Raw genomic sequence first — 26,435 nt, forward strand, 5'->3', positions numbered from 1 at the left:
GATTCTGATAGCCATTATACACTTTCGGGACAGAAACAAAAAGTTCACAGATTTACACATAATTTACAGAGTTTACAGACGGTAATGGTGAAAGACTTCTCCTGAAATATTAGTCCATGAAATGCTTTACTTTTTGAGAAAACATTAAAACAATATCAATTCTCGATAGCGAGAATTACGGATTTATTTTAAACACAAGAGTGGGTTTTCCCGTTATTTTCTCCCGATTCCGAAGACCGATTGAGCCTAAATTTTCACAGGTTTATTATTTTATATATAAGTTGTGATACACGAAGTGTGGGACTTGGACAATACTGTTTACCGAAAGTGTGTAATGGCTTTAACAGAACAAGCCATTATTACAAATATAAATATATTATGTAGATACATAAACTAGACAGTTAATAATCATGATGAAAGATATTTTCAATAATAATGTTAAACTATTAACTGTGCAAACCGTTAAGATCTGTACAATTAATTGGACAAAATAACACTCACTAAATCTCTGTACATAGGGAAAATATATAATAAATGTACACTATTTTCGGACTGTTTTGATATAAACGTTTCAATGTTGCTAGGGTTTTACATTTCACTGACCATCAAAGGCCGTGTTGGAATAAAACCCTTGCATAAAACCCCCGACCTGAATTTCAGTCTAAGATGTAAAATATTGTGCTAGATCTGCGTCAAAAGCCATGTTATAAACGCACTATTTAAATCGATGGGGGCCTGAGAATGTTAGCATCCCAACCTTAATAATATTCATTATTAGTTTTTAAAATAATTACCACATCGTTGGCTGGATTTTGTGTAGAATAATAATAATAATAAAATATTTAATATATACATTAAATGAGAGTTTATGACCTTGAATTAACTGTACGCCAGCATTTTAAAAAAAATTGTGTAGCAACCGACTTTGCATTCAAAAGTTGCGCATCAAATCGGCATCAGAAATGCAATATCTTGAGAAATTACCATCTTGAGAGAGTATGACATTGACTTTATAAAACACACCTGGTATACAGCAAGGTTCTCCAAAACGGGATTTGAGGTATTGCATGGCGAGGTATCAATACTATATTTGGTTTGGGTAGTACAGTGTCTGTTAGATTTTGTTTTTTGGGGTGAACTTGTCTTGCTTTTTATATTCTACTATACCTCAGAGCAGATTTTCGAAATTCAAGAGACTTCTCAGTGCTTTTTTTAACTACTACCCAGGCGGAAGGTACGGGATTACTACTTAAACTCTTAGTGGATCGGTGAGACCTTTACTACCGCGGAGTAAATTCTTAAGACAGGTCTCAACGATTTGATTAACTTGCTCTAGTCATCGTCACGAGACTGAAGAGTCTGAGAGATTCCTGGCTTATTTATACTCAGACAACAACAAAATGTATTAATACTTAGCCAGATATGTGATTTAAGCCACAGCTTGTACAAGCTGTGACTATGTGTATAAGCAAGCGAAACTCCCTGCAAAATGTAACAAATGACATGCCCATATTGTACACTCATTGGATGACACATCTAACATGTGTGTAACTTATAACAAATCATTGCTGATTGGATGCTGGCTTGATCTTGCGGATCCGCCCCCAAACTTCCTTATGGCAAATAAGCCTAACCAACCAAGCTAGCATGGCAACCACCGATCCAAGCATGCAATGCACAAACAACGGAGAATGGTGATATGGTATGCTGAGTATAAAGCATTTTATCCTTTAATTAATAAAATGAATTATAGGGATTCAGAAGTTTCAGTGTAGAGTCAGAGTCACTGCTCTTAATGGGTTGCCCTAAAAAGGTTCGCCTACTTCCTTGTAGGTTTCAGTTTAGAGTCAGTCACTGCTCTGCATGTATGCCTCGAGTATATACGTCGTGCGACATCCGGTTTGACATTGCGCGTTGGAGTCTTTGTGTAAACAACGCACGATTTATGTGAACTTGGCGAGAAACAGGGCGCCCGCGCGCAATCAAAATGCGTTCGTGTGACCCCAATTTTAAAAGTTTCCCTGTGAACTCCTGTCTGGGTTCTCCTAAAAAGGTTCCCCTACTTCCTCATTTGTAAATCAGTGGACAGAGTTTGACTGGAATCCCTTCTTCCCCTAATCCTTGTACATAGCTTTCTCCAAGTAGACGGGCTGGTATATGACAAGGTATACAGCCATGGGTTGATAGCGGAGTTAATGGGTAAAATGAGGATCACTGTCCACGCATACATCGTCTGAAGCAAGAAATACAGAGAAGAAATTTAGAAAAGCAAAGTAGAAATTACAAGAGTTGGCAAGTTAGTCTCACATGGACCATCAGGTTTTTTTTGTCTTGGCTAATATGTATAAAAAGACTTTGTTTCTTAAGTGCAGTCTTTCCATTTAAAGTAGTTATCAATTTAAAAAGAAAATATATATATAAATGAATCACTTACTTGATGAATTTCTACCAGTCCGGACTGAGCTAGGATCCCCATAATTATCACCGGTACCCAACAAGCAAAGTCGGTTCCCACAATGAACAACATCCTACAGGCCAGTTTCAACTCTTTCTCCTTATCCTCGGGCCGCTGTGACTTCTTAGCTGACGTCTTGGAAAAGATGAAGATGAAGACATAGAAGATCAAGATGAGGATGAAGCTCAAGAGATTGACGCCGAGGAAGACAACAATCGGGAAGATCCAAGCCGGTTTATTGCCCGAAGTATCTACCTTAGTGACCAGCACACCTCCTTCAGCGGACTCCTCATTTGTGACGGTAATCGTATAGTTTGCCGGTTTCGTGGACAGAGGTAGCCCCAGGCATACATTGGATAACTCATAGAAGTTGCCATTTGTAGCAGACAGAGCGCTAGCCGTGGCACTGACACCGACCGCAACAAGCCACAACACGGCCAAGACTCTGACGGTCACCCTGGTAGTCAGACGGAAGCGACTCATGAAGAACACCACACCCATGAAGCGATCGAAGCTGATGAGAGTGACCAAGAACACGGAGGCTTCGCTAGAGACCAGACTAATCACCCCGGCGATTTTGCACATGATGCTTGAGCGCCAGGAGGCAGTCTGCAGCAGGAAGTTGTTCCCGTAGTGCAGATCTGCCGCAGCGATTATGAGAAGGTAGAGGCCCATCAGGAGGTCCGAAGCAGCCAGGTTTAAGATCAGAAGCATTTGAGTTTTATTCTTAGAGCCTTGTAGTTTACTTCCTCTCCATACTAGCACTAGGAAGTTACCAGTGATTGCCAGGACCACCTACGAAAAAAGAAAGGAATCGATACAATTAAGAGTAATTAGTAATTACTCAAAATAATTGTTAGCATAAAAAACCTTACTCGGTAACAAGTAAATGGAGATTGAGATGTTGATAGTACAAACATTGTGAGAACAGCTCCCTCTAAAGTAACATAGTCTTAATCAAATATATAAAAGACTTAATTAAGACCTGCAGCCGATTTCACGAAACGCTAGGATTAATCCTATCTCAAGTTAGGACGAGTAACTTGTCCTAAACCTTAGGATAGGTTCAATGCGTCCTAATGTCTAAGATTACAGAACTTAACTCGTCCCAAAGATCCTAAGTTAGAAAGAGTTTGGTGAAACCGACGGCTGAAGCCTTTTATAAGGCATTTGAAAGGACACAAATTTGTGCAACAAGGATATTTTTTCTTTCACCATTCTCTTGCAACTTCGATGACCAATTCGTTCAATTTTTTTTTACAGATTTGTTATTTTATGCATAATATGTTGGGAATACACCAAGTAAGATTACTGGTCTTTGACAATTACCAAAAGTGACCAGTGCCTTTAAGTTACCTGCACCCAAATGAAGGCTTTCATGACGTCCTGTGACAGTAAGCGCTGGTCTTCACATGTCAAATAAGGTGGACGGAGTTCCTCTGAGATTACATCACATACGGTGGTAGAAGAATCAATGAAGCAGCACACTGCATGATCGTCGGTCTTACTAAAAGATACAAAACATAAAATAATCAAGACTGACTCCAAAGCACTAATAATAGTTAAGACTAATCTTATCGCGATCTAGGACGAGCTACTTGCAAACTTAGGACTAGCCTTAAGCTTTTAATGACTCCTAAAGAGTCCTAGGACTATTTTAAATTAGAGTCCTAGGACTATTTTAAGTTAGGACTACCTTTGTGAAATCGACCCCAGTACTTGAAATTTATCCTATGGACCAAAGGCAGAGGTCGGTAATTTTAATATCAGGCCAGTAAACTCCTGACCGGACAAGACCCACAGTCTTGTGCTTTTCAAATGAATATAATTTTCCTCATCGTGTCACAACTTAACTTAAACGGAAAGGAAAACAAAATGAAAACAAACGATGTTCAAAGTTTGAATTCAAATTATACAAGTACAAAAAAAGCAAAGTGCACCCTACCAGTCATTCCTACATTAGTTTTTAAGTAAACTTAAAAAGAAACAGATTACTATAAATTATAATCGAACAAACTGTGTATAATTTTCTCTTGGAAGCTCCTTTTAGCACACTTGGTTTGCCATTTTTTAGAATATAATAATCCGCCCTAAACAAATATAATGTGCGCAAATACAAAAACAGTTTTAAAATATCAAAAATTACCAATTAAAAGCTCAGTAATTATCATTAAAGTTTCTGTTTCGTATCCACTACCAAAAAAGCAAAATGCATCCCGCCGGTCATTCCTACACAGAAATGTCCTTTCCCCAAAATGTTGGCCCTTTTGGTCCCCCTCAAACAAACAAAATAAAAAGTGATTCAAACTCACAGAACTTTAAGATGCTTGAAGATGTCAAATACAGAAGGGTGGATCTTCTGAAGGGGATTGCCAGATAAATACCTGTATAACGAAAATATTTGAAATTTACAGAACAATTATGTTAGTGTACCTTGAGAAAATTATACTTTAAATTGCTAAACCGGTCAGTGGTTCAAATCCTGTTCTAGCTAATTTTCAGGTTTCCTTTTGGTTTACTACACTGAGGGATAAAATCATGAAATATTTATAAAGTACAGAACCAAATTTAACAATATAACTCGCCACTGGTGAGCAAAAAATGTATACCGGCTACTTCTTTATTCTTTTATTATTTTATTTGTTTTGACAATCAATTTTACATAACATTATGAATGTATGATTTTTTTATCCAACAGTGTGTATCCCCTTAATGGTGAATTATCATGAGCTGAAGGAAGTTCGATTCAAAAGAGGGCGCTCTAAGACAAAACTTTTTACACACTTTACCATATTGAGGGACAGAATCTCTCGAAACACAGTCAAATTAATCAGTAGGTCACAGGTTCAAATCCCTTTTCTTTGAAGCGCTAAAAAGTGCACTTGGTTCTTTGAAGTGCATTATACAAAACACCCCAGGACCTATACATCTTTATGTCCCATCTGAAGGACAAACAGTGTCTTGCTTAAGTACACAAGTGTCACAGCAAGGACTCAAACCCACACTCCGGTTGTTAAAAACACCAGAGCTTGAGTCCAGTGTTCTAATCCATTTTATGGCCAGAACACCCCAAAATGTATGTAATTAAGAAAGAAGACACAAAAACAGGTTTTACTCACAAATAGTCCAAACTGGAAAGCCCTTGGAAAGCACCCTCCTCAAGAACAGTGATTGTATTATTACTCAGATCACTAGGTAGAAGAAAAAAAACATACACAATTACTGTTAGTAATAATTCATTTATAACCACGAGAAGTTTTTCAACAGAAAAAAGCTGGGAACCCAACAATTGTTTGTTTTTGTAATGTGCTGCTACTTTTTTCAGAGATTTCTTTTGAGTGAAGTAAGAAATGTGTGAAAATAAAGAACACATTTTTAAACTAAATCAATTCCCACCATTTCCCCCCCTATCTTAAAAAAACACCACCTAAACAAAAAAAACCATTATAGAACATGCCTTTATTTGTTTCAAAATTATAGGAGGTACTTTTAGTCCAGTATTCCAGCCCCCTCATCCCAACAAGTTGAAGGTACTGCATCACCCACAGCACCCTCGCCCCACAGCACCCCCATTCCCGTAGGCTGGAAGGCACATGAAAATCTCCGTCTGAGGTTGCTGGTAATTATGACAAAATTCTGAGTGTATTTTCTTGGAAACTTTTAAAGTAAACTCAATTATTACATGATACTTACAGCGTCACCAGATTCTCCAGACCCTGAAATGTACCGGGTTCGATCTCTGCAATTTCATTGTCGTTAAGAGATCTGTAGGATTTGAAACAAAAATGTCACTTACAACTTGTAACAACAGTAAACCAGAAACAGTGGCCTAATTAAAAAAGTGTGGGGGTGAGACACCTCCACATACTCAAAAAACACCCCATGAGATAGAGGAAAACATCATAATATTGTTTGTATGTTGAAATTGAAAACGCGACCAGTACTTTTGAAATTAAATGGTTCAAAGATTAATTTGAGTGTGTATACAACTACATTTATACAGGATTTTAAAAATGTGACCAGTTCCAAAAGCCACAGGTTTAAAAATGCCTTTAAAGCAGTCAAGTGTTTTAGTAAGATTGGCCTGATGCAAAATATGAGGGATTAAAAATGTTGTCACGATGTTGATCTACTAGTTTCTAAGTTCCTGATCTAAGTTTATCTAATAGATGTTGCTTTTGCATTAGGGATAAACAAAAATATAACTTGCTTTCATTCTTACACCAATGTGTATTAAGCATTGTGTCAGTACTTTCCCAAGTTCTGTGAAGAAAGACATTTCAAAGGCAAGTCACTAAGGCTGGATTTGAACCCACAACCTTTGCATTGATAGAGGAGTTGATCTACTTACAGGTCACTGAGAGATTGTAGTCCAAGAAAAGTTCCATTCTTTAACCCAGAGAGTTCGTTGTTGGACAAGTACCTGTGTAGACAGATGAACAGTAAGCTTAGGTTAAACAATAGATCTGTATGGCTTTATACAGGAGACTTCAATCTCAATAATCTCATTAGGTTTTCTCAGGCAATTTAAAAAAAAAAACTGCATTTTAACACCCAACTCATTCATTGCAATTTGAAAATGAATGCTATGTTATATCAGCATTCATAAATACCTCGGACAGTTTCGCTATTCTTATTGGTGGAGAGCGCGTCAAGTGGGTGTGGATAAACCTTTGTTTATGACCGGTAAAAAGTGTTGAAACATGGGCGTGACACGCGAGCTTGCACCTGTGCTAATAAGACAGTTCTTCATTCCTATTCCTATTAGTCGAGAGCAACGGCCGGGACAGTCGTGCCACATCACGCAATACGCGCGGCGCACACAACATTCCCTTATAAGGAGTTGTTTACCCGAGGGCGGCGGAGGGCCTTACCATTTCATAGCTGGAGGGGTGTTGTGTTGAAAGAAATCATTGAACAATTATAATTTTTGCATTTATTTTACTTCTTGACCAAAAGTGTTGATGTTTTTTGACCGAAAAAGTACTTATGAATGGGAATCAAAGTGTGTTGAATCGGTTTTCAACTAGTGGTTTAAACCCGCAGAGGCCTGGTTCTTGATAATTTACCTCGACTTCGTCTCGGTAAAAATGATCAAGAACCAGGCCTCGTTGGGATTAAACAACTAGTTGAAAACCTCTTCACCACACATTGATTCCTTTATTCAACAGTCAAAAGGAGTAATTAATTTTCACCAGTTTGAGGAAAATCCTGAAAAGGAGCGTTCTTCCAGACTTACAAACTGTTTAAACTGCTGAGATCTCTGAACTGTCCGGGATGAAGAGATTTGATTCTGTTGTCCTCAAGTGCCCTGAATAATACGAGAAAATTAAATTGAGACCAATAGTCAGGTTTCTCTCAAGCATTCTCACTTGGTGTATCCAAACATAATATGCACAAATTGTTGCACAAATTTGTGTGCTTTCAGATGCCGGAGATAGGCTTTATGACTGAAGCCTTTCTCAGATTCCAATGTTTGGGTGTAATTTTACCCCTTTCTCCGAAACTAGTGCTCAAAAGGGGGTCATTTCAAGCAATTTTTGTATAATTTCAACAGTTCTCCAGTGCTCTTAACCAAGTATGTTTTTATGGTCATCAACTTGTGGAACAATTAAAAAAAAAAGCACTCTCCCTTTAAAGTGAAAACAATTTTTTTTAAATATTGTTGCCATTGTGTAGGCAATTTCAGACATCAAAAGGTATTTTCTAAATGTGTCACAAACCTTGCATTTGTAAGGCAATGACCGCTATATGACATTGAGTATATTACAATACCTATTGTTGTCCCCCCCCCCCCCCACCACCCCCAAATAAAAACCAAAAAACCAAAACAACAACAACAGCGATGACTTACAAACCATGCAGAGATGTTCTATTCAAAAGTTATGGTTCTTACAGTTTATCAAGTACAGAGAGCCCATCTAGAAGTTTGGGATCCAGACTTGAAATGTTGTTCCTAGCAAGATATCTGAATAAAGGAAAACAAAACTCAAAAATATAATACCTATACAAAAACAAAATTTTCTTTCAATTTATCATTAACTTTGTCTTTGTTCAAACTAAAAATATTTAAAATTTACCCAGTCAGTTTCTGTGTGGTTTACACTTGACATTTAATTTCTTTTAATTATAACGGCATAATTCATTTTGGAGCTGGGTAAACTTACAGCTGAGCAAGCAATTTGTTATCTTGCAATGAATCTTCAGGAATTTCCTTCAACAAGTTGTTCCGAAGATCACTGGAAAAAAAAAGAGAAACAGAATTAACAAAACTGAATTATTCAAATTTATTGCTCTTGTGCGGAATTCTTAAATCTTGTAGCCAAAGGCTAAATTGAGATAATGTTAACATTGAAGTAGAACAACAATATTTGACAACAACAACAATTCAAAAATAAGACCTGTTTGACAGTTCAAAATTGTCAGGATTTTCTCTTGTTTTTCCCGGTGTTCATTGACACACTATTGTAAACAAGTCTGTGAAACAATATTTTGCATCAAATTCTACCCTAGAATCAAAATTTTCTCACAAATACAACAATTATCAAAGATGTAATATTTCCCAAAGTATTGGCGATTTTTTTTTTTGGCAAAATGATGCCAAATTTTATAGTGAGGACAGAAAATTCTTAATATTTCCAAAACTAGAGCGAATTTAGCAGGTCCATTCAAAACAAATGTCCACAGTAGACCATCTGTATCTGAAACCATAAGTTGTCATACTTTTGTTTTGATCCCAAATATGAAATACCAACCAAAATTTATTTGATACTACAAAATGAAGTAGGCATCTGTACTACTAACACAAGAACTCTGTGCTACTTTAAAAGTATGATAACTCCATTAAATTTCTGCAATGTTAGGAAAAGTGAGTGTGCTACTTACATACAATTGAGATTGATCAATCCGTGGAAGAGATTTGGCTGTATGACTCTGATGCTATTGTTCTTGCTATAACTAGGATAAGAAAGAATTATCGAATTTAAATGTTTGATTTTTTCAAAATAATAATAACATAATATTTGCTGGCACTTGACATTTTACATGGTGAAAAGAGAATAATGTAAGAGATGTAATATACCTATACTAATGTTCCATTAGTATTGGGACTAACTTATTTTTCGCTCTAAGATTGAAAGGTATTGTTGTTAGTAATGATACTGATAATGATAATAATAATAACACCATTTACTATAGAGCCTTTTCCTAAAGTTAAAAAGCGCTCAGAGAATGACAGGAAAAAAACAACAATGGGAATGCAATCAAAAAGCAAGAGGAAAACCATGACTAGACAAAGCTTGTAGCATTTAGCAAAGAAAGTCCCGCAAAGAAAAGCCGGTCACAAAAATGTGCAGGCCAAGCCAGGCGAAAGTTACTGATTGAAAAAGTAAGTTTAGATGTGAACAAACTTACATTCCTTCAAGACGAGTGAAGTTAGTTAGGAAACCATCCCTGAAGTATGAGAGATTGTTATATTGAAGGACACTGTAGGACAATAAAAGTAAAAGTCATAATAATATTGGAGTTTTATACAGCTCACAGTGTTCACCAATAAAGTGTTCAGGGCGCAAGAAAGTAACTTTTTAAATACTATTAAGGTAACTAATTATTATACAGTGCTTTATAATGTACGTAACAAAGCACATTACATTTTAGTGCCCTGGCCAAGAACATTTCTTTAACCTCTCTCAGCTCCCTGTGGGGGAGTATGCAGGGCCCTTAAGCTCCAAAGGCTTTTTGAAACACACTATAAACCTCTACCCTCTGAGGTACCCGAGCAAGATGCTTTACAGTGATTGCTAGGACACGAGTGCCTTGACCCAGATTCAAAAACACACACTCTGATGACTTCATCACCAGAACCTGAATTTGATGCTCTTAACTACTCGGCCATGACCCCCTATAAATCATGTTTTGAGACTTTTGAATTATGATACCCGATTATGTTGCACCGCATGGCGCATGATAAAGTGCCACTATCATTATTATTATTATTATTATAAGGGTTTGCAAGGTGATGTGTTGCACTTAGCAGCCACTGCCAGAAACAACAAGGCAAACCCCTACTCTTAGCGATAAATGTATTTTATTCTTGCAAGTCCACTGCAAACAAGTTCTAAAACTTCCTACCAAGTCCCATCTGAAGGATGAAGCAATTATGGATAAGGACACCAGTGTTAAGACCAGGACTGTAACCCACACTTTGTTGATTAGACACACAAGACCTTGCGCTTTACCGCTCTGCCACTGACACATTAAATTAATAAGTAACAAAACTGTAGTGTTTTGCATTTTAATTTTAGACTAAAATTGAACAAATAAAACGAGACCAGAAACTAATTTTAAAACAAACATTACTGAAAATTAACTTGTAACTGCTCACATTTATAATGCAAGAAACAATCATTTTAACTCCCTTGGTGGCTAGCAGAAAAATATTAGTATTGTGTCCTCATTCATGTTCACCTTGAAAAACAAAACCAAAAACAAAACACTAAAAAAACAATCATCAAAATTGAAATCATACTTACATCTTCTTGAGATTGTATAACCCAAAGAATATTTCCTCTGGAAGCTCGCTGATACTGTTGCTAGCAATGTCTCTGTTAATGATAAAAACTAAGAGTAAATAGTAAAATTTTTAAAATCTTACTTATTCCTGCTTAAGATTTTGCTCCATAAATAATGAACCCTGCTGACAATGTTACTATCAGTGATTTAAAGGCACTGGGGTGGATTTCACAAAGAGTTAGGACTAGTCTTTCTCGAGTTAGGACCAGTTACTCGTCCTAACTTAGGACTATCCATGCAATTTGTATATCTCCTAGGACTAGTCCTAAGTTAAGGCTAGTCCTAACTCTTTATGAAATCGACCCCTGGACATAATTTTGGTAATTGTCAAAGACCAGTATTCTCAATTGGTGTATCGCAACATATGCATAAAAACACCCTTGTTGCACAAATTTGTGTGCTTTCAGGTGTATAACAAAAGGCTTCAGGCCTGAAGTCTGTTTATATTTGAGTGACAAATTAACCTCTTTCTCAAAAACTATGTTACTTTAGAGGGAGCTGTTCTCACAATGTTTTGTACTATCAACAGCTCGATCTCCATTTGCTTGTTACCGAGTAAGGTTTTTTATGCTAACATTTATTTTGAGTAACTACTAATAGTGTCCACCGCCTTTAAACATAATATACAAGTTTGGCAATTATATACAAAGAAAATCAAAATTTATTCAAAACATATGTTTCAATCTGAAATTGAAAACTGTGCAGCACCAGGGTTCTGTATATTCTGAAACAATTCATTTGTGACTCACATTTGTTCCAGACTAAGGAGCTCTCGGAAAATGCCACGAGGAATTGAGTGGAGGCGGTTTGAGTGCAGTTTCCTGTGATAAAAACAGTCATTCAAAAACAGTAACAGAAATAAGCAAAACAAGCAAATTGCATATTTTGAAAATCAAAATTTGGGGGGGTGGGTGGGTCCAAAAAAATGCTGAAAAAAAAAAAAAAACAAGAAAAACAACAACTATTATTTAGAAAATCTTATTTTTGAACATTGACATTATGAATGGCCCCTACATACTAACTCTTCACAAATAAATCGCATAAGCCTTGATTTTAGACAATACTTTTGCTTTTTTATGACACAGCCAATGTATTTTTATTTTTTATTTTTTAGGGGGACATGTCTTTTGTGTTGCAGGCACGCAACAAATTTGCATATAACTGTCATGAAATTTATCAAGCTGTTCAATTTTATAAAGATTTAAAATAATATTCTATGCCAGTCATAAGTTTGATTTTAATCTTTGCATGGAATGAGTAGTCTTGGAAAACTAAAGATGGGTGGTCTTTGGAAAATGAGAATTAGAAAATTTCCAACGGACTACTTACAATTTTTGCAGGTTTTTCAGTCCCACAAAAACATCTGCAGGAAGATCTGACAAACTATTCTTCCCAAGGTTTCTGTATAAAAGTACACAAAAAATGATGGGAGAATCCATCATTAAATGATTTGGTTTTATCCCTAAACGGATGTGTGCAAGGCATTATATAACTTGGTACAACTTCTAGAGTCCTTTAACAAAAAGTCCACAGGCATAATATACTAGGTACACGAAATTGAACTATTTGTGGCACTTTGTGGCCGAGCAGTTATGAGCAGTTAGCACTGGATTCAAGCTTCAATGTTTCTGATCAGCAGAGTGTGGGTTGGAATTTGAGTCCCGGATTTTGACATTGCATCTTTGAGCGAGATAATCAATACTCTGCACTTTGGATGGGACATTAAGCCATAGGTCATGTGTAGTGCACATATAAGAACCTTGAACACTTAAAGTCATTGGACCCTTTCGGTACAGAAACAAAAATAAAAGATTTACAAATAACTTACAGGGTTTACAGAAGGTAGTGGTGAAAGACTTCTCTTGCAATATTATTCCATGAAACGCTTTACTTTTTGAGAAAACAGTAAAGCAATATCAATTCCCGATAGCGAGAATTACGGATTTATTTAAAACACATGTCATGACACGGCGAAACGCGCGGATACAAGGGTGGGTTTTCCCGTTATTTTCTCCCGACTCCGATGACCGATTGAGCCTAAATTTTCACAGCTTTGTTATTTGATATAGAAGTTGTGATACACGAAGTGTGGGCCTTGGACAATACTGTTTACCGAAAGGGTCCAAAGGCTTTAATAGAAGAGTAGGTGCTAACTCCAGTGTTTTTTGGTTCACGTAGCAAGCACCCTTGATTACAGGTTTCCTCAGGCTTGCGAGCTACAGTGTTTAATGGTTTCATTACAAGAAGTGTGCAATAATAACTTACAGCATTGTTAATTCGCTCAGAGAATTAAACAGGCCAGAGGGTAGAGTTGTCATCTTGTTGTCGTATAAGAGCCTATACAAAGACAATAAAAAAAACACATTAAAAATCCAGCAAGGCAAAAAAAGATAACATTATAGAGAAGGTATAAGTTTGGTAATCACTCTTCAAGTTAATGTACATACAAACTTTGGGTTAGAAGCCTACAGCAGCTTTCGAAAGTATAAAGCATTTTGAGAAACATTTCACTTCGAAATAAAATGGTTATGTACAAACTTATCAGTTTGATATGCCTAAAAATTTGAATATGAGAAGCGTTACTGTGGTAAAGTTCCTCAGATTGTGTAGTCCTATAGGAAAATCCTGTATGGACATACTTGCTCGGGATTTTACAAAAATTTAACAACTACATAATTACCTGATGACCAATTCGACCCCCCCCCCCAAAAAAAAAAAAAAAAAACTAAAGGAACTAAAGGAGTATCTTGCTTAAAGTGATGTGGGACCATGCAGAAGGTAAACAAAATAATCATGAAAATTAAATTTGGTTAAAGTTTTTCTAGACAGTCATGCCTAAATGTTTTTCAATAAAGAATACAAACACTTTGTAAACAAATTGACTTACAGGCTTGTCAGCTTGCTCAGCCCATGAAAAGAACCTGGTTCCATCTCTTCCAGTTTATTTGAGATTTCCCTGCACAAAGAAGGCAAAACTTAGTCGGACTGACAATGGAGACAAACAAGTTTATTTTATGGTGGGTGAATTAAATATTTGAATATAGGTTTGAAGGCATTGCATGGTGAGGTATTAATGTACACTGTAAAATACCGGGAGTTTAAGGTTACACCATGTGTGTTGTCACAAATACCGAAGAGAAAATTAAAATTAAAATCTTAGGGTGTTGAAATAACACTTCACAGTTTCGCAGAAATTAGCAGGACAGTTTCTCCTGAATTCCAAAAATCTACTCTACGGTAGTATATTATAAATAAACCAAGACACGTGCTCAAAAGAACATAGTCTACCTTGAGATCTATATGTGACAACACCCACGGTGTCAATTTAAACACCCCAGTTTTTGCAGTGTATACTTGGTTTGCAGTAACACTACGTCATCTGCTGTGTTGATAGATTGTTCATGTTTATACTTTTCTTGATATAATTTTAAAAGCAGGGAGTAGCTTTTGGAATTTAGCAGGACTTCTTAAAATAGCCCGTCTTGCTCAATCCAGAGAATATGGACGACTATACTTAGCTTAGTGGATTGAGGAGTTTTCTTGTGACTTACTTCACTGCTGTAGAGTGAGTAATTAATTGAAGTGTAAAACAATGAAAAGTTCAGAGATAATCAAATGAAAGACAAGTTGAAAATGCAGATCTAAGGGATTTAAAACAGGTTTTGAAACTTACAGTTCCATAAGATTTGGAAGTCCTGCAAATGTGTAATTGTAAGTTTTCCTCAGGTCAATAATTATAAGATACCTGAAAATAAGAACAAAACAAAAATACAGAGTAAACATTTTAAGGTTTTTACAAAATTAAAAAACAATCAGGCTCAAGCTTAAACAATGTCACAAGGATAATTTAAGCATGCTGTACGTTGACCATGTTAAAATAAATGTGTGACGTTGTTTAACTCATTTCTCAATAACTACAGCACCTCAGCACGTAATAATTTAAGGGAAGCTTTCTGCTATCATTTTCTTTGAACTGTGTAAGTTTAATGTAAATCTGTAGACATTGTGTTTTTTTGGCCTACAAAAAGTACCCCCAAACCTTTTATGTCTCAATGAAAAACAAATACCCATGACAAAATATTTATAACAGAAATAAATACAGCTTTGATAGCCTACTTACATAGACTGTAGTTTCTCCAGTCCCTGAAATGCATCGATCCAAATATTGTTCACAGGACAATACATTATTTCCCTGAAGGATATGAAACAAGAACATGTTTTTAATTAGACCAAATGTCACCATCTTCACAGAGTTGTATTAAATGCACTGGACACTATTGGTTATTACCTAAAGTAATTGTTAGCATAAAAACTTACTTAAAGGAACACGTTGCCTTGGATCGGTCGTATTGGTCTTTAAAAAGTATTTTTTATAAAATGCATATGATTAGAAAGATATTTTAAAAGTAGAATATAATGATCCACACAAGTATCACTCGAAATTGCGTGGTTTTCCTTTTACCTCGTTGACAAATTTTTGACTCCCATAAATGCCCAACCGTATTAGTTCGCAAAGTGAAAGGAAAACCACGCAATTTCAAGGCAAATGTGTGTGGATCATTGCATTCTACTTTTAAAACATCTTTCTAACCATATGCATTTTATAACAAACGGTTACAAACGCTTTTCAACCGTGTTCCTTTAACAAGCAATGGAGAACTGTTGAGAGTATAAAACATTGTGAGAAATGACTCCCTCCAAAGTAATGTAGTTTTTGAGAGAGAGGTAATTTCTCACTCAACTATAAAGACGTCAGGCCTGAAGTCTGTTATTTGGCATCTAAAAGCACACACATTGTGCGACAAGGGTATTTTTTCTTGCAACTTCGACGACCAATTGAGTAAAAATGTTTACAGGTTTGTTATTTTATGCATAATGTTGAGATGCACCAAGTGAGAAGACTGATCTTTGACAATTACCAAAGGTGTCCAGCGCCTTTAAGGCAAATGTTAAGAGAGGTTGAAGTCTTTCATACTCACAAGTTTATGAGATTTGGTAGACTTTTGAAGAATCCTGATGTTATATTCCTCACATTTTGCTCTGATATAGCTCTGTGGAAACCAGTGAAATACAATAATGATACAATTGATGAAGTAAGCAAACTTTATCAGAAACTTATCAGTTTTATCCAATATCAATATTAAAATGTTCATCATTTAATTAAGATATAAAGTTATAAAATTAATTAGTTATTAATGAATTAGTTATTAACAAGTGGTGAGTTTAAACTTTATAAACTGTGCCAGTCTATGAAAAATGGGCACCAATATTTAGACAATTTGACATTTTTGTCTGCCTTCAAACAAAGATTATAATGTGAGGCCACTACCATGTGCATTACTGTCACAGGTAATTTTGGTTGGTAAGCAATTCGCAACAGGAATTTTTCTTCTTCATTTTTTCAAAAGAACAAATTGTTCAACACAGAATACTTAATCAAAAGACCTCGTGAAAAATTACAAACAAAAAGACAAACATTACATAAAGTAGACTTACAGACCTGATTTATAAATAATTACCTCAAAAGAAGTGCCCCCTCAAAACAGACAAACCAACAAAAACATGTTAGTTTTTTATATTTCTAAAGGCCTCACAAGAATTACAAAAAAAACATACAAACAAATACATTAGCACATAAGTAGACATGTATATACTGTTTTTAAAAGCAGTGGTCACTATTGGTAATTACTCAAAATAATTATCAGCATAAAACCTCACTTGTTAACGAGTAATGGGGAGAGGTTGATAGTATAAAACATTGTGAGACACGGCTCCCTCTGAAGTGAAGTAGTTTTCGAGAAAGAAGTAATTTTCCCCGAATTTGATTTCGAGATCTCAAGTTTAGAATTTGAGGTCTCGAAATCAAGCATCTGAAAGCACACAACTTCGTGTGACAAGGGTGTTTTTTTCTTTCATAGTTATCTCGCAACTCCGACGACCAATCAAGCTTATTTTATGCATATGTTGAGACACACCAAGTGAGAAGACTGGTCTTTGACAATTACCAATAGTGTCCAGTGTCTTTAAGACCTCATAAGAATTACCAACAAACAGAAAAATAAACACACTATCACATAAAGTAGACTTACAGATGTGTTGTGATGACAGGAGCTGATTTTGATAGTTCTGGAGTCCATGGATGATTGCATCCTTCAACTTTAAGACTCCCAAATGATGCAGTACAGTAGCAACTATTAGGACACCTCCGATGATCTGATCAAAGATATGTTTCAATGTAATGTATTTATGCGTCAAGTTTAAGCCTACCTGTAAATCTACTTTTTGTGAGCTATTTTTCTCTACTCTATTAAAGCCATTATACACTTTCGGTGAACAGTAATGTCCAAAGTCCCACACTTCGTGTATCACAACTTTATATATAAAATAACAATCCTGTGGAAATTTAGGCTCAATCGGACATCGGAGTCCGGAGAAAATAACGGGAAAACCCACTCCTGTTTTCGCGCGTTTCGCCGTGTCATGACATGTGTTTATAGAGAAGTCTTTCACCATTACCTTCTGTAAACCCTGTAAATTATTTGTAAATCTGTGAACTTTTTTTTTTTTTTCTGTACCGAAAGGGTCCAATGGCTTCAATGCATATTATTATTTTCATTATTTAGCGTAGTAATTTATTTGTCCATGTAAACTCTTGCAGTTATTTCTGATGGTGTTTTATGCCTTCTTGTCTGTCCGTATATCAGGCTGTTTTTTTATTTTTGAGTCCTCCCTGTGTCTGTCGTCTTGTGCTGTATGGCATTCCCAAATCAAGCAAATTCTTACCAGGGCTTTTGACTCCGTTTCACTTTTACCTCTGCCCTATTCCTACTATTTTATACAAGTAGTGTTTTCATTGCAAGTGTATTTTGTTTTTATGCATATCAACACTTTGTATGATACCTGCCAGCTATGAGATATGTTAAACGGAAATAAATGCTGTTGAATTGAAAATTTAATAGAACATGTACACATGTTTCAGGAAGTATAGTTTCAACACGACACTAAAAACTATAGTCTATACAACTATATAACGACTGCTTCTGAGTGCAATGATGAGAATATTTTTATAAGATCATAGATTGAATATTTCATTAAATGAAGCGAAACCAAATTCTGCATCTGCAGAAATACTGCTCAATGCTCCTGCTTGGTAGCCATTTCGAGGTATGGTGGACACTATACTAAAACACTGTTAGGTTTGGGTTAAATTTGTCTTTAAACACCCAAAAGCAAGAACATTTCTATAGTGTCAACCACATCTAAAGAAGACTAATTGGGTTGATGAAACCGTGAAGCAGTTGCGCTTGAGCGTCTGCCTATGCACATCTTGACTGAGAGTTGCCAGTCAGAAGAATCTCAGTAGTCATGCCTAAATGTATTTAGTATTTTCGTGGGATACGCTATAATTATAGTTAATTATTTTAATTGTGGTACTCACTACAAGTCATTTCGTCTTCACCCAGAGGGCAATCAAGCACACCATCACAATCATTCTCCCTGCCGACACAAACATGTGAGTTCCTGCACTGATAGCCTGCATCACAATAACCTTTTTCAGGAAAATATAAAACGTGTTAGTTTGGTGTAAATCCTACTTGCAAAAGTCAGTGTTACGTCCATACTTTGTTAGCAATCCCTAGAGTATTGGCTACTTCTGGCTCTAAAGCTGGCATCTGTTTGAAATGCATCTTTAACTTTGTTACACGATTCAAAGGTTGAAAAGTTGAAAAGTTGCTTGCTTGTAGGCTTTACTTGGGTAAATCCTGATCGAGCCCAGCGGGTGACGAGAACACTCTGTGAGTACTTACCATCATCAAGTTGACTGTTAACGCTCAATGAAAATGACGCTCTTTGTCCATCTGTGCCAGGATACCACCGAACCCATAGTGATGACAAATTGAAACTGAATGATCGAACCATTGAGTGTCTCTGTATGACGACAGTGTCTTGGTTTGACTCAGTTGTTGGGTCCTAGAATGTTGAGAGACAGAAATAAAATATGTGAAAGGTGTGGTTTATAAATTGGTGTTTCGAAGGCTGACTCCCTTTTTTAACTTATTTATGGCACCTAAATGTAGCCCATCAAGACCTAAACAGAGTTAAGCCCTGTTCATAAATATAGCCTGAACCTAAATGTAGCTCCAACATTTACCTTAGAAAACCTGAACCTAAACCCTGTACCTTAATGATGCTTGCTGAATTTAACTGTAGCCCCAACCCTGTACTTAAATTTAGCTTAATATCAACTTGATAGTAAAATAGTCTTTTTAATTTTATCCATCAGTGGTGCTATTTTTTTTCCTCTACTATTAGTATGTTTCTTCTTTATCGTTCTTATTTTTGTAGCGTTTTTTTTTTTACCCGTGAAATTAATAAATGAAATGAAATGAAATACACGTTGTATACCTGTATTACTAGATAATCATTTCCAGGTGAGGGGAAGTCTATCCTGATGCTATAACCCAAAGAGGTACCAAAACACCACTCCATGCTAGAGGTTGATAGATTCTTTGGATCTGACATACTGTTGATGACATCATTGGTGTCAAAGGTCATATTGAATGGGAGACTCTGGACGATGTAATTGCAAAGAGCTATAAATGAGCAGACAAAAAAGACACTAACAAATCAATGGTGAATTACTTATTCGATAGTTGATTAAATGACCACAAGATAACTACAACGATTTTATTTGAGACGAGCTGTAAAAGAGAATGAAATCATTATTTTCATAAGGCCTATATATCTAACAAAAAAATGCTTCAAAACTCAATGTTTAAATATTCACTGAAGCTTGAAAGCCTCTGCTGAAAACTGTAGACAAGGATGCTTGCTATGCGAACCAGAAACAGAGAAATGACATCCCTGTTCATAGTTAATGTCAAATTAACTTGTTATGTCAGTGATTGATCACTTGTCTAAAAAAGAAGAGTACAAACAATATTTTACGAGTGCACTACTAGTCTTTCGACTATACAAATAGCCTGCATGCATTAAATCTTTTTAAGAACATTTGTGCAGAGTTAAATGAATACTAGTGTTAGAAATGTCAAACAGAATTCATAGCCATCAGTTCTCCCTCAAAGAAATGTACCCATGGTTGTACCCGTAAGTTTACTAGTAATAGTCACTTTCTATGTTCCACACCATTCACAGCTTCATAGATCACTAATAATAACAGTACAAATAACACAATCAAAGGTCTCCTATAGGTACAAAGAAATGCATCAACAAAAGTGGTGAAATACTTACAGCAATTGCTCTCATCGTCGCTATGCAGGCAATCGCTAATACCATCACATAGATACGACTCATCAATGCAGAAGGGGCTTGACAGACACTGGTAACCATGATCATCATTGCACCATGAAGGATTATCTGATTATTAAAAGGGTCTTAATGTTATTTTAATTATAATTATGTTGGAATGGAAATAAAGGGTCTTAATGTTATTTTGTATTATATGTTGGAATGGAAATACTTGTCTTAAAGGCAGTGGACACTATTGGTAATTACTCAAAATATTTTTTGGCATAAAAACTTACTTGGTAACAAGTAATGGGGAGAGGTTGGTAGTATAAAACATTGTGAGAAACGGCTCCCTCTGAAGTGACTTATTTTTACAGAAAGAAGTAATTTTTGAGACCTCAAGTTTAGAACTTGAGGTCTCGAAATCAAGCATCAGAAAGTACACAACTTCTAGTAATAAGGGTGTTTTTTCTTTCATTATTATCTCGCAACTTTGATGACCGATTGAGCTGAAATGTTCACAGGTTTGTTATTTTATATGCATATGTTGAGATACACCAAGGGAGAGGACTGGTCCTTGACAATTACCAAGTGTCCACTGTCTTTAACAAATCAAACAATTAAGAAGGAAAAAAAACGCTTTACGCTATTTCTACCCCTGTTCACAGGACATAAGCAATCATGAAACCACATCAACTCCTTTGGATTATGCAGCACCGGCAGCCAAAGAAAATGGCACACATGCTGCTTGTTATTCACATCAACAATCTCTACCATCGCAGGTTCCCATTTACACCTGGGTGATGAGAAGTAGGCCTGGGCGACTTAGGTTGACTAGAGTCTAAGTCACAACTATTAAGGGCGCGACTAACTGAGTAGCAAATTTCACTAATCGCCCAGGCCTAATTGAATGAGAAGTTTCACGACCCGGATTCAAACCCACACTCTGACAGCCATCAGAACATGAGGTCGATGCTCTAGATTGCTTGGCTATGACCCCCTTTTCGTTTGCTTACCATTGCTTACAACTGCAGCCACCTCAAGAGAAAATCCTCTGAAAACTGTCACGCCTCTGCTTCCACTCCGAAATCCAATCTCAATTTTTGCCCCCTGGAAAAGTAACACCCTCTGCGGCATCCTCCCTCTGTATGTAACAGCCTCCTGATGATATGTTCCACCAATGAGCAGAGCGTCGTTTAGTTGCAGCTGGATCTCTGTTATGGATACACGGATGTGATTGGCCGATGAGTGGCTGTCACTCGATGTCCTGACAAGCCAATGGCAGCTCGAGTCAGAGGGATATTCCATTGGGTAAAAAGGGGAGGTGATATTCTGAGGTGTGGGTGAGAACGAAGGATCCTCCAGGACAATTTCATCTGTCACGCATTCAAACTCTGTTGGAGGAAAACAAAAGTAGGAAGAAACATTAAATAAAATAGTAAACTAGCGGGTACAACCATGTGTTAGCTTCTTTTGTGTGAGTGTTGGCTCTGAGAAGAGCTGGTGTGGTCTTGACGTTTCGAACAGTATACTCTGCTCGTCCTCAGGAAACAAAGGTTTTATGAGCATACATTTGTGGATACAAAGGGTCTTTATAAAAAAGGTTTTCAACTTTAAGATTTAACTTTTTAAATATGCACTTTTGGCTGACAATACAAAAAAAAGAAGAAGATCTTTCTCTCTTTTGAAAAGTTCAAGAGTGTGAAAATGTCAAAATAATTCTCTAGGGTTTCTTGAGAATTTTGTGTAGTGTGAATGGGGTTCAAGGAAGATTGACATTCACTGGAGGAATATCTTTCAAGTACTATTAAACTATAACAACTTATAAAGTAAAAACTACAGTTCCTTAGTTATGTTGATGTAGTACCCACCTTCTTTAACAGTAACGTTAAAGCTGCAGAATGCTTCGTTGCCGATACAATCTCTTTCTCTACCCCGAGGGCATTTTTGCTGAAAAAAGGAAGAAAACAAATTAACATGTTTTTACTTTTTCTTCTCTTTTCTTTTCATTATTAGAGATTTCCGTGTGGTGATTGCTTCTTATTGTTTTTCTTAAATTCATAGGAAAAGGGAGAGAAAAAAATGCAAAGTATTTATGTCTCCCTGCCAATTTCAACAAACACTCAATCAATTTGCCACCTGGCTCATTCAATTTAGTTTACAAAAATAATTCAATTTCTAGTAGCTTAACATTCACTGGTCAAACACTCATTCAACTTCCTTAAAGCCAGCTGCAGCAAGAGGCTAGTCAACCATTCAACTTCCATCATTTGATGTAGAAATTCAACTTATGAATGGTCAAAGTGTGTAGTCTTGAATGTCCACAAATGAAACAGAATGAAAGAAACATAAACCTGAACCAGGATAATGAAATCATGTGTCCAGAAATAAAATTGAATGCAATAAAAGCTGAAAAGAAAAAAAAACACTTAAAATTGAACCAATTGGAAGAAGTTTTTGAAGATAGTTTTGAAAAGTCGCCTAAAATACAAAATGCTGCAAGCAATGAATTTTCAAAATGTGATATGATTACTTAATGTGGCAAAACTTACTGCTGGGCAACTACAGATGTATTTTCTCGGTGTGGTTGTGTTTAAATTGCAAGAAAGCTTTTAAAGATCATTTGAAAAGGCGCCTGAAAAAATGCTAGATTACTAAATATTACAAAACTTACCGGACAATCACTAAAGATGTATTTTATTGGTGTGGTTGTGTTGGGTGGAAAGTGCTTTCTACCATATGGATAGAGATGGCGGATATTCTTCACGCATGCGTATGATCCAGAGTTGTCTTTGGCCGTTGGGTCGGTCCATTCTACGGGGACATAGCTCCTGCTTCCTGTTGGAACTACTTTGGTGATGTCATCGGGGCAGCCACTGATTTGTGGTAGAATTGTGTCTGACAGGGGAGCTGAGATATGGAGGAAAGAAACAGATCAACTGTACACCAAAAACATGTCTTCGGAATGGCTCGGGAATTATAGCAAGGGTCTTTTACTTTTACAAGCAACTTGGAGGAAACCATCTGCAGTGCATGTTACAAGACAGTTTTGTAGTTAGACCAATAGTAATGGGCTCTAAACCAGACACAATACATGTAGGTGGTCTACTGGCTTAGACATCTGGGCCCAATATCATAGAGCTGATTGAGCAGGAAATCTGGCTAGTACTCACTTAGTGTATCCCATTATATGCATAAAATAACCAAACCGTGAAAGTTTTGCTCAATTATTGGTCTTCAAAGTTGCAAGAAAAAAAAAAGAGAAAAAGTTACAATGTAGAGTTGTGTGCTTTAAGATGCCTAAAACAGAGTTCATGCCTAAAGCCTTTCTCAGATTAAACTTTGTTTGTGAAATATTACCTCTTTTTTCTTAAAAACTAGCTTTACTTCAAAGGGTGTTGTTTCTAAGAATGTTTTGTAGTATCAACAGCTCTTTACCAAGTAAGTTTTTTTTATAGGAAGAAACTATAAACAAATAGTAAACTTGCGGGTACAACCATGTGTAAAAATCTCTTTTGTGCGAGTGTTGGCTCTGAGAAGAGCTGGTGTGGTCTTGACATTTCGAACAGTATACTCTACTCGTCTTCAGGAGAATGCTGGACTATGGGTTGAGCATATTCTCCTGAAGACGAGCAGAGTATACTGTTTAAAACCTCGAGACCACACCAGCTCTTCTCAGAGCCAACACTCACAAAAGAGATTTTACACATGGCTGTATGTACCCGCAAGTTCTATTATTTTTTAATAGTTTATTCCCAGTTATCCACACCATGCAATGCTTCAAACAAAACTTAAGTGTTTTATGGTCATTAAACTTTAGAAATACACTGAGACATACCCTCACTTTCATACCAAAAAATGTCAAAAGTTTATTCCCAGTTATCCACACCATGCAATGCTTCAAACAAAACTTAAGTGTTTTATGGTCATTAAACTTTAGAAATATATTTGAGACATACCCTCACTTTCATACCAAAAAATGTCAAAAGTATCAGGTAAAGGTTTAACATGTTCAGCAATTAATACTCACCACTTGTAAGAGATCTCTCAGTCAAAACCAGCAGAAGAAATAAAACCTTCAAAGAAACTGTCAGTAATAAGAGCAAATCTCTTGGTTTCTTCATCTTGGTGCTTTTAACGTCTTATAGCTCTGAAAATCACAAAATAATGTATCCCCAATTACAAAAAGCCGCTTTAACAGAAAATAATCCCTCAAAAGAAAGAAGAGTTTTTTCCTTGCCAAAAGTAACAGACAAGCATGACTACCATCAATTTGGGACTCTTAACGTCTATTTAGCTCTGAAAACCACAAACTAATGTTTACCCAATTACATAAAGCTGCTATGACAGAAAATAGTCACTCAAAAAACGTTTTTGCCTTGCCAAAAGTTACAGATAAGCATGACTACCATGATAAACAAATCTCTTTGTTTCTTCATTTTGGGACTCTTTACGTTTTCTCTGAAAATCACAAAATAATGTTTACCCAACTACATAAAAGCTGCTATAACAGAAAATAATCACTGCAAAAAAAAAAGTTTTTGCTTTGCCATAAGTAACAGACAAACATAAAATAAGATGAGTGTAAATTTTTAAATAATTAAACATAAAGCTGCTAAACAAGTACACTTCACAAATTGATTTCAGAACATATTTTCCTCAAAAGAAACAAACAAACAAACAAACACCAGATCAGTATAAAAGGTATGAAAAACATATACTTAATGTATAATCTGCAATAAAAAAAAATAAAAAAAAATCCACAGGCTACTTTATACTATTTTAACAAACACATTTCAGGATTGAATTGGTTATCTGCATGAAATTTGCAGTAACTAGCAACACAACAGGTTTTTTTCCCCACATAACTCAGGAAAGTAATGAAAGTGCTTAATACACATAAGTGTATAGGTAAAACCAATATATATTTTTTCCCTGATGCAAATTTTTCCTATCAAATCGTTGCGTTACCCAAGTGATTTTCTTGGGAATTTTTCCCCACAGAACTCAGGAAAGTAATGAGTACACAGTGCTTAATAAAGGAAGGTGTAAGGGCTTAAACAAATACTCTTTATCCCCGATGGAAAAAACTAACATCTATTGAAAAATAATACCACAGTATGACACAGATGGTGCAAGTTTGAATAGTGAAAACAATATACATGAAATTGATACTTGTTTGAAGCATTACAACCATGTAGCAACATGATATTAAATTGCCAATAGATCAAATAAACAACTTTGAATTCTTACATGACTTAATGAAATTGGTACTCGATTGATGTACTTACACAATACTAAATTGCCAAGATAAACTTAACAATTTTGAATTTTTATGTTTTGGTAATTGTCAAAGACCAGTCGTCTCACTTGGTGTTTCCCAACATAAGCATTAAACAACACGCTTGTCTAAATTTGAGCTCAATTGGTCATCGAAGTAACCAGAACATGATGAGAGAAAAACATTCTTGTTGGACAATTTTGTGTGCTTTCAGATATGAATACATGACTTCTGGCTAGAAGTCTTTTATTATTTTAGTGAGAAAATACCTCTTTCTCAAAATCTATGCTACTTCAGAGGGAGCCGTTTCTCACAAAGTTGGTATACTATCAACAGCCGTCGATTTCACAAAACTCTTCTTAACTTAAGACTAATCTTAGAACTTAGGACGAGTCCCAACCCTGCACTGTAGCATTCAGACGTTTAGATTAATCCTAAGCTAGGACTAGTTACTCGTCCTAACTCTTTGTGAAATCAACCACAGCTCTCCAATGCTCATTACCTAGTCAGTTTTTAAGTTAATACTTGTTTTGAGTAATTACCAATTGTGTACCTTCCCTTTAGAGAGATTGATATTCGGTTGATGCAACTAGCATAACAAGCAAGTAGTAAACACAATCCTAATTGCCAATAGATTGAATACAAAAGTTTGAACACTTACTTGTTGACAGCTGAAGAAATATCCAAAAGAAGAAAAATCCCCAAAGAAGCGTCTGTGACAGATCATCCTATTCCACTGAGGTCTGATGGCTGTATGTGCCGCTAGCCAGTAGGATGCCCAACCAGCAGAAGATACCAAACAACATATTAATAAGTACCTGGATGGAACTCAGCAGCATGTCGTAAATCCCACTTGAGATGCAGTGCCGATGCGCAGTT

The 26,435-nt window shown here is 36.1% G+C and overlaps 1 protein-coding gene across 1 annotated transcript; it reads right to left on the bottom strand.

The window, feature by feature from the left end:
• Positions 1 to 303: 303 nt before the first annotated feature.
• Positions 304 to 26,435, bottom strand: LOC117290642 (leucine-rich repeat-containing G-protein coupled receptor 5-like). The gene is made up of 30 exons (XM_033772155.1): positions 26,218 to 26,435; positions 24,306 to 24,425; positions 22,950 to 23,185; positions 22,147 to 22,225; positions 21,292 to 21,669; positions 20,279 to 20,404; positions 19,433 to 19,620; positions 18,835 to 18,997; positions 18,465 to 18,575; positions 17,116 to 17,239; positions 16,006 to 16,077; positions 15,147 to 15,218; positions 14,700 to 14,771; positions 13,914 to 13,982; positions 13,292 to 13,363; positions 12,356 to 12,427; positions 11,776 to 11,847; positions 10,987 to 11,058; positions 9,869 to 9,940; positions 9,341 to 9,412; positions 8,623 to 8,694; positions 8,352 to 8,423; positions 7,695 to 7,766; positions 6,807 to 6,878; positions 6,149 to 6,220; positions 5,575 to 5,646; positions 4,768 to 4,839; positions 3,812 to 3,962; positions 2,435 to 3,250; positions 304 to 2,233 (listed from the first exon to the last, which is right to left on the bottom strand). Exons 2-30 carry the CDS (start codon positions 24,397 to 24,399, stop codon positions 2,060 to 2,062), a joined length of 3,861 nt encoding a protein of 1,286 aa, XP_033628046.1. The 5' UTR covers positions 24,400 to 24,425; positions 26,218 to 26,435; the 3' UTR covers positions 304 to 2,059.

The sequence above is a fragment of the Asterias rubens genome, chromosome 5, assembly GCF_902459465.1.
Source record: "Asterias rubens chromosome 5, eAstRub1.3, whole genome shotgun sequence".
Lineage (NCBI taxonomy): Eukaryota > Metazoa > Echinodermata > Asteroidea > Forcipulatida > Asteriidae > Asterias > Asterias rubens.